The following is an 8,599-nucleotide window of genomic DNA, read 5'->3' as shown; positions in this document are numbered from 1 at the left end:
CCTGACTAAACTCTGGTGCTGAGTGGTGTGAGCATGAAGATGGCTTGAGAGGACTTCCTCTTTCTTGGTTTGAGAAACGGACAGGATGTGTGCTTGTGTTTACATTCTCAGAAAAAAACACTTTTTTTTAAATGACTAATACCAAAAGAAGAATTTATTTGAATATTGAATGCTTCAAAAATAGCCATACATACTTTTCCATGAAGATTAAAAACATCAGAGAAAACCCTAGTGCAACGACAGAAAACTGAAGTGCGATATTATGAATGCATTGCCTGAGTTTTTCTGTAGCACCTAAGCCAAAATTCAGAGCGGAGAACACACCAATCACCCAAGGTCAAGGTCAAGGTCACTCTCAGAGAAAGTGTGGTTTTGTGGACGGATGTTTTCATCTTCACTTCTTTGTAGCCCAGAACAGATGGACTGACAGCCAAGTTCACAGAAAACAAACTTTGCTTTACTTGTAAAGTTCTGTAATGTTCAGGTTAAGTCATTAAATCATTTTCTGTTCTCCTGAATGAGACTCCTCACAGATCCAATGTAAAGAATTGGTTTTCTGTCTTCACTTCATTCATGGCTTTTCTGTTGTGTGAATTTAAGCTTTACAATTAGAATGTTCCAACCTCTTGAAAAGATAAGAGCTTCAATGATGCACTATCTTCAGAGGAGTTGCATGAGTCAAGATGAGGTTTTGGCTTTCTAACGTTACGTTGAATTCATCTCCGTTGGTTTCCAGCTTCAGGTGTCGTAAAGCTGATGAGGCGTTCAGGTCCACTAACATGTCAAACATAGAAAAATCCCTCTGCACAGAGAGCAAACCTAAACTGCAATCAGAGAAAACAATTCTTTTTGTCCTTTTCTTCTTCTTTTTTTTCAAATGAACTTCGTGCCCAGACAGGATCTCCCACAAACTTGTGCAAACATTTGTGGTTTTACAGCATTGAAACAGAGCCAGTGTCCCCACATTACCTCACTGACCAGCTATTGCCGTTTCTAACCGGCACGTACCTGATCCAGGTGATCAGCGGCAGGGGGGGATGCTGGCCTTTGTGGCCTGGACTCTGACATCTCCACCCCCCTTCCTTCCTTGATAGACCTCAATGACAATGCTTACCGGAAGTCTGATTTTGGGGAAGTGGGCCTCAATCCTGTAATTTGTTCTCACGCTGTCACCGGTCCGTCACGCTCAAAAAAGAAACGATATTCTTGAAAATCTATCTTCATGTGAATGTGGAATATCTCGTCGCTCTAGATGTTTATGCAGATTTTTTCATGTAAGTAGCTGGAATAATACAGGAGTTGTCACATAACAATTCAGAGAAAGTAATCTTGCGAGATAAGATTACTTTACAATGACAGCAGCAAGAAATGTTTTACATTTTAGCTGTTAAGTCTTCTTTTGAAAAAGTTACTAAGTTATTACTGATTCTCATTAAATATTTTGGGGTGCATATCTTGCCTTTTGCCTTAGCAGTGAAATGAAATGATGAGCCTCCGAGAGTCTGGAAATATCAGGTAACATGTGTCACAGCTGCTGCATCAGCTGTTGCCGTGGAAACCACACACAGGAGCTGCTGTGCGGACATTTTTAGACTTCCTCAGAGACTCACACCGACAGCAGAGTTACAGCAAATCACTTTATTATCCTGTCATTAAAAATCAGCTGAAAACAAAAGCTCCCAGAAACAAAAAGACCAGTCAGCTCAGGGAAGGGACCGCCGACCTGCAGGACTGACGTCCAGAACCAGAGCTGTCCGTCTAAGGCTCCACACATAAGACCCAGTGGCGCCGCCCAGTGGCAACTCACAGGCATCAACTTTTACAGCAACATTTTACAGCAGTGCCTTTGCCAGCCGACATTCACAAACAGAAGACAGACATCATGAAGGCTCACAGACTCACGCGTTCATCTTAAACATGAAGCTTTGATTCATGCTACACAAACTTCTGTTCCAATTTCATCTTCAGAAGGCAAATTCTTTCACAACAAAAATCAGATTTGAGAGGCAAGCTGATCAAACTGAAACGATTCTCGTTTTGAAGCAGCATCACACCAGAGGACAGAAGAAAAATCGGCAGGTCAGAACCAAACTTTAATACAACAGAGGTGCCCCCATCAGCCCAGATCAGGAACATTTTCTTCTGGTTTTTCCCCCCCAAACGGTTAAATCAGTTTTAGTTACAAAATAATGTCAAGACGAGGTCAATAAAAGTAAAAAGGAGACCCTGAAAAGAACTGCATATGTTGGCATTACTGCGCTTCAGAGTCCCAGCCTGAAAGATCTGCGTCAAAATGTTCATAAAAAGAGTTTTGCGTTGATCCGCAGTTTGTGGGCAGTTTCAGCCCAACATCAAAACAATCAAAGCCGTCGCACAATGATGACATCAGCAGTTCTTTCATCCAGGCTGAAAAAACAAAGATCTTTAAAGAAAAAAAGTCCCTAAAAGGCTCATGGACTCGTGTGATGCGTCAGGAAACAAAGACTGCTGCGTTGGTGTTCAACAGTTTTAGGTGGAGCCGCCGTCGCCGTGCTTGGCACCGCTCAGTTTCTCAGCAGACAGAGCTCAGTTCTCAGGGCGGTTGAGGGTTCCACTCCTCCGTGTCAGGCGCCCTTCATTCGTCCGAGCCGGCCGAGCGTTTCTGGTTCCTTTTGCGAGGAGATCTTCTGGGAGACGCTTTGTCTGCAGAGGACAGAAAAGACGCGAGAGACTTCAGGGATGCAGCAACAAACAAACCGTGAAGCACCGTCAGTCAGGAGGTACGTTTAGCGGAAAAAACGGAACAAGCAACATCCAAAAATTTGAAATTTGATCTTCAACACAAGTTGGCCAATAGATTCAAAAAAAATCTACTGGCATATTTTTTTTTTTTTTTTTTAAGTGTTTCTTCTTCTACAACAAATAATGGTTTTCTTTAGCACAGCCCCCCTGCACCCCCCAGGAGGACAGCTGTGCCAGTCACTTGTAGTCTGAACCAGCTGAAGATCATCAAAATGATTTTCTTTCATTTTGGACTAAAATGAAATTCCTTAAAGGTATGCAGATGTATTTAATGTTATCTAACTGTAAATTTAAATGAAAACCTGCTGAAAAACAGGAGAGATTTATTAGAAGGAGGGGGGGGGGGCAGATTGACAGAAAATGCACTTATTTCTTACTTCTGCCTCCAGGAGATTCCATTTGATATGAAATCATAAAAAGACCGACTCAAGGATGACGTCATGAAATGGGCGGTACCATCATGGAGAAAAAGGCGGAGCCTCAGAGATCGAGTCTGGGTTGAAAAATAACTAATATTTTATTTAAAATGGTTCTTTAGTGTGTCAGAGGTATCTATATATTATCATATATTCAGGGTTTGTACACTTTTTTTTTAGCAAAGGTTTTTCATAACCTTTCACTGAATTTCCAAACAAACACATTCAGTCAGACTATTGTAGTCGGTGCCACTAAATCTAAACTAAATCTCACTAAATTATATCCTCGCTTTAGGACTTCAACTGCTGTTGTACCAAAAATAATAATCACATTTTCTGACTGACTGGCTTCTGTGGCGTTCTTCCCCTTCATGTTTCTCAGCGGAGAGTTTTTTAAAACATCTTTTGTTTTAACATTATATTTCTGACTATTTTAAGTCATTCACGGAGATTCACCTCATTTTTAAGCTAATTCTTAACAGTAGCAGTAGAAAATCAGGTCCTAAAACTGTTGTGCTTCTTTGGGTCGGTAGAATGTGTACGGCTGACCCAAATAACCCGTCTGTGTGAAGAAATGTTCATGATGGACAAAGAGAAACAGACTAGAGAAGAAACCAGCAGCGTTCCTGTGCCGCTCAGGATGGAACACACCCACACAGAAGCAGACCTCACCTCTGCGGCTCTGCACTGAAGACGCAGGGGAACGTTACAGCGAGGAAGGCAGAGGGAACAGAGAGAAAGAGGAGGGTGAGTGCTGGCCGTGCTGAACGTTAAAGATCATTCTGAAACAAGTAAGCGGAAGAGAAGAAAAACAAACAGGACAGAGCGCGGGACAGATCTGGCAGGAACTCGCAGCAAATAGACGTGGTATGAGTGTGCTTCCAAAGACGCGGTGCAGAGTACGCACTGATCTGGTTGAGAGTTTCTGCGGGGATCCAGCTCATATCTACGTCGTTGTGGCTGGAGGTTCCAGTTTCCACCTTCTGTGCCGGACGCCTCCTCTGCAAAGACACGGGTCAGTCTGGGTCACCCCAGCTTTACCACAGTCTGAATGTTTGAGAAATTAAAAAAAAACAAGTCCAAACCTTTCTGGATTCCAGCAGCTGGTGAAGCCCAACGATGACGAGCAGGCCCAGCCCAGAGAGGAAGACGTACATGAAGATCCTGGAGGGCAGAGGACAAGTGAGAAGAGGCAGAGGGGGAAGCTGGGAGCCAGATGAAGGTGACTTACGTTTCTCCATCCAGCCCGTCCTCCCTCTCAGTGATGGTGACAGTCTGGTTGAACACAGCATCTTGGAAGATGTTTCCCTGAGAATGAGGAAGAGCAAACAGGAGTTGGTGATGAAGGGCAGGAAGGACGCACAGATGGGACCGGTCCTCCTTACGCTGCTGTCCTTGTAGTTGAGGTTGATGACCAGTCCGAACGGCCGGCCTCCCATGGGCTCCGCGGGGATGAAGGAGTACTCGAAGGTGGCCTGCCTGCCAGGAGGAACCACGGTGCCGAGCTGGAGAGCCGTGAAGTTCTGGATGTAGAACTGGTAATCCTGAGAGGAGCTGGCAGTTAGAGCTGGAATGACGAGCACATTCATCCATGTCCAACACTGTCTTTTCTCACCTGCGGGTAACGGAAGGAAGCGTCCAGAGAATCAACCACGAAGTTCTCAGGACCTTTGTTGGTAAAGCCCAGCAGGAACTTGACAATGTTGTTGGCGGGGAAGTCTGAGAAGAGATGGGAGCTTGGGTGAGGGATGAAGGCAGAGCTGCAGCGGAGCACAGACGGCTGAAATGAAGCGCTCACCTTCTCCTTTGACGAAGAGGATGGTGGTGTCAGCATTGGGAGAAGCCTTCACCTCTCCAACCAAAGCTTCTTCCTCCTCTTCTTTTTCCTCCGTCTAAACAAACACAGGTGAGGCGTTATGAAATGCAAATGTTTCAAAGTCCTAACTGTTATAAATCCCTTAAACCAAAAACCATCAGAAAAAATGTTTCATTTTCTTTCCTCTTCATCACAGCAGAACTCACCAGCTCCACGTTTTCATCGTCCTCTACCTCAGCTTCATTGTCTTCGTCTTCAGCCGTCACATCATCCACCACATCTTCATCCACAGCGTCAGCCTCCTCATCCTCAGTCAGATCTTGAGCTTGTACCAGCGGTCCTGACGGACACGAGACGGTTTTTAGAGGCGAGCAGCTCCAACAGGCACCTACTGAGCATGCTCGCAAAACTGACCTTCCTGTGGCTGAAGAACTCTTAGGAGTATTCTTTTATTTTTCAGTTAAACTTTTAAAATGAAACAGAACTTTTTTTAAAGTCCATAGAGATGTATTGTTTTACAAATTAATGCTCAGTTCTAAAAAAAATTGGTTTGAAATAAATACTGATGTCCCTAAAGACCAAGTACCAAATGTGAAAGTTATATAAATATGAAGGTTTAAAAAATGCATGAATGTTCAGTGTACAAAGGTTGCAGTGAGGAGTTTTTACAGCCTTAGCTCAAGAAAAATCTATTTTGTCAGAAAAATACCAGACATCCCTTAAAAAGAGTAAAATTTAAAGTGTAAATATATCAACATCACATTCTTGCTGTAAATAGCGTTTAAAATGAATTCATCTTTCAAAAAACAAGGTCATCAGATTTTTCTGTCAGAAAAGGGAGGAATTTAATATTATTGCTTAATAACTGCAGTTGCATTAGTTAATTTAAAAGATAAGAAAACAGATGCCATGTTATCCCAGCAGAGGTTGTGGTAGATTTAAAACCCCATTTTCTGAACTGACTCCGCATAAACAGAACAAATGTGTCTTTTTAACTGGTCAGTTAGAAATTTTATATTTCAGAGTATAAATGTTTGAAGTGACTGACATGTCCATGAAGTTCATAAAAAAGTCATGTTGTAGCCTTAACATGACTTCCACCCATCCATTTTCCAGCCCCGCTGAATTCCATGTGCGGTTGCTGAAGCCTATCCTGCTAGTGAAGGGCGGGGGGGGGGGGGGGGGTGCGGGGACAGGTTAACAGCCACACGCTCAAAGTCATGTCTAAAGACAACTTAGAGTCAGCAATCAACCAGTGAAGCCCGTGTTTGAACTGTGGGAGGGAACGGGAGTGCCCGGAGAAAACCCACACAGAAAGGACCAAGCTGGGATTTGAACCAGAGCACTAACCACTAGGGGTGCAACGGATCACGGATTAAAGCTCCCCCCGCGTGCATCATTTAGAGCAATAATCTGTTCACACCTAATGCGATTTGCACGTCAAATTCACGTACAACGTCTTTGTTTTAACCTGCGGCAAAGTCGCTGCACAAGGCGTGTCCAAAAGTGTGTTTATAAACGTGACGCTCGCACCGCGTGTGGGAGGAGCTAATGTCAAAGGTTTTTCTAGACCTCATTCATTTTGTAATCCGTTTTGTCCCTTTCGGAGTCACGGGGCTGCTGGAGCCTATCCCGGCCACTTGTGGGCGAAGGCAGGGGACACTCTGGACAGGTCATCAGTCTGTCACAGGACCACATTCACACCTACAGGAACAATTTAGAGTGACCAATGAACCTATGAAGCCTGGTTTTGGACGGTGGGAGGAAGCCGGAGTCCCCGGAGAAAACCCACACATGCACGGGGAGAACATGCAAACTCCACACAGCAATGACCCCCATTGGTGTTGTGTTTCAGGTCCCCGGGCCGGGACTTGAACCAGGGGCCTTCTTGCTGTGACCTAGTAAAATGTTCGAGGATCCATTTATTTATTTTGAGGAGTTCTACAAAAGCATTGATGAGCAGCGCACGTGCTTGACCGTCCCGGCACAGCGGCAGGAGAACGCAGCTGCTGTCTGTTCCTAGTGGGAGGGGCTTTATAGCAGCAGGGACACAGTGAAGGAATTACAGTTCTGACACCCCCTGCTACTCTTTCCCCCCCCCCCCAGATGCAATACACACCAATGCACTTGTTTTTATCTCGAGAATTTGTTTATCTATACACCAACATGCATCCTCTGACATCGGTACCTTTTTAGGCACTTTTCATGACCTTGCTGTGAAAGATGTGAGCAACTTGTGGTATTTGCAAACATAAACATAACATTTTTGCTTCACGAGAAGTCTCAGCATTACACATGATGTGACACATGCGACCAATGACTGGCCGCTAGAGACTTCAGATGACTTTAAAGCACAAGTGGTTTTAATATTGACTTCCATTTAAAATTGATTTTCAACATTAAAACACACATTTAGATTAAAAACCAAACTATCTTACACGGTGATAAAAGTCGCCTAAGAAAACTTTATTGCATCATCTACGCTGATTTCAACAGAGAAGACTTAAGTTAATGCTAAGTGTAACATCCTCATCATGAATTAACGGCTGGTTGTCCTTATTTACTAAATAGAACCGCCGTTAGCTGAGTTCATGTGCGCTTGGGTTACAATCGACATCCAGTAAAGACAGAGACAGCTGGAGAGGACGCAGCCAAAAAAAAACCGTGCTGAAGTAATGTGCTCTCGTATTAGCCTGTTAGCTAGCGGCTCATAGGGACACGTCAGTCTAAAGCAGCGCTCATTCAGCGAGTTAATAATACTCACTTTTAAAGGAAGAAAGCTCTGAAAATCGTGGGTATAACAGCTTCAAACACGGATTAACATTTACATATGCTTTCATCTTTTAAAATGGAGCGCCGTGTTTGGTTAACCGTGGGGAGGCCTTCCCCTTCTTCATATTACTAGCTACTGTACTAGCGGCTAACATGATTAGCCTCGCGAGCTGGATTTGTTTCTCCACTTCACAATATAATGCATATTATAGTCACGTAAATCCATATGGCAAACTCACCTTTCAGGAGCACAGTCGCTGGGAACACTAGCAACGCTAGCAAAAACAAGTTAGGTAGAAATTTATTCATTTTCAAGTTGAAATCAGTGCGTTTTCATTCAGTGCCTTTCGGACAGTCAGACGTTAGCGCTGCTTCCGTTTCAGTGACGCATGCGCTGTACGGACTGGCTGTAACACTATCCGCACCCCCTCACAAATGGTGTCTTCCATTGTCGAATCATTTTCAAAACTTTATTAAAAACTAAACACAACACGTTGGGTAAGAGACAACATTGTTTCCAGTTTAAGTCACCCATGGTTGAAAACCAAAAACAAAACAAAAACTGTGGAATCTGTACAACTATCAGCATTACAGCTCAGCTTAAATCATCTTTTTGCACATAGAATATATCACAAGTTTAAAAAAGTATGCATTTCTTTTAAAAATGAAATCCTCCCGTAGCTTCATATTTTGCACGTGTTCAATTTATATTTTAACACGATTAAAATTCTATATGGAATACAGCAAAACAAGGTTCTAAATTCGACCATTTACATTTGTGAATGTGGAATTTATCAAAGTAAATCAAGAGTTG

The 8,599-nt window shown here is 43.4% G+C and overlaps 1 protein-coding gene across 2 annotated transcripts; it reads right to left on the bottom strand.

The window, feature by feature from the left end:
* Positions 1-1,623: 1,623 nt before the first annotated feature.
* Positions 1,624-8,186, bottom strand: ssr1 (signal sequence receptor subunit 1). Of its 2 annotated transcripts, XM_004080812.4 has the most exons (10): positions 8,025-8,186; positions 5,220-5,353; positions 4,996-5,089; positions 4,813-4,916; positions 4,583-4,741; positions 4,429-4,505; positions 4,283-4,361; positions 4,105-4,198; positions 3,870-3,884; positions 1,624-2,682 (listed from the first exon to the last, which is right to left on the bottom strand). In XM_004080812.4, exons 1-10 carry the CDS (start codon positions 8,092-8,094, stop codon positions 2,615-2,617), a joined length of 894 nt encoding a protein of 297 aa, XP_004080860.1. In that variant the 5' UTR covers positions 8,095-8,186; the 3' UTR covers positions 1,624-2,614. The 2 variants fall into 2 exon arrangements, with proteins under 2 accessions (XP_004080860.1, XP_004080859.1); XM_004080811.4 differs by lacking the exon at positions 3,870-3,884 and having other exon boundaries at positions 8,025-8,185.
* Between the last annotated feature and the right edge of the window lie 413 nt (positions 8,187-8,599).

This window comes from Oryzias latipes, chromosome 20 (assembly GCF_002234675.1).
Source record: "Oryzias latipes chromosome 20, ASM223467v1".
NCBI classification, from domain to species: domain Eukaryota; kingdom Metazoa; phylum Chordata; class Actinopteri; order Beloniformes; family Adrianichthyidae; genus Oryzias; species Oryzias latipes.
The sequence above is the reverse complement of the archived record's forward strand: the minus strand, read 5'-3'. Positions and strand labels throughout refer to the sequence as shown.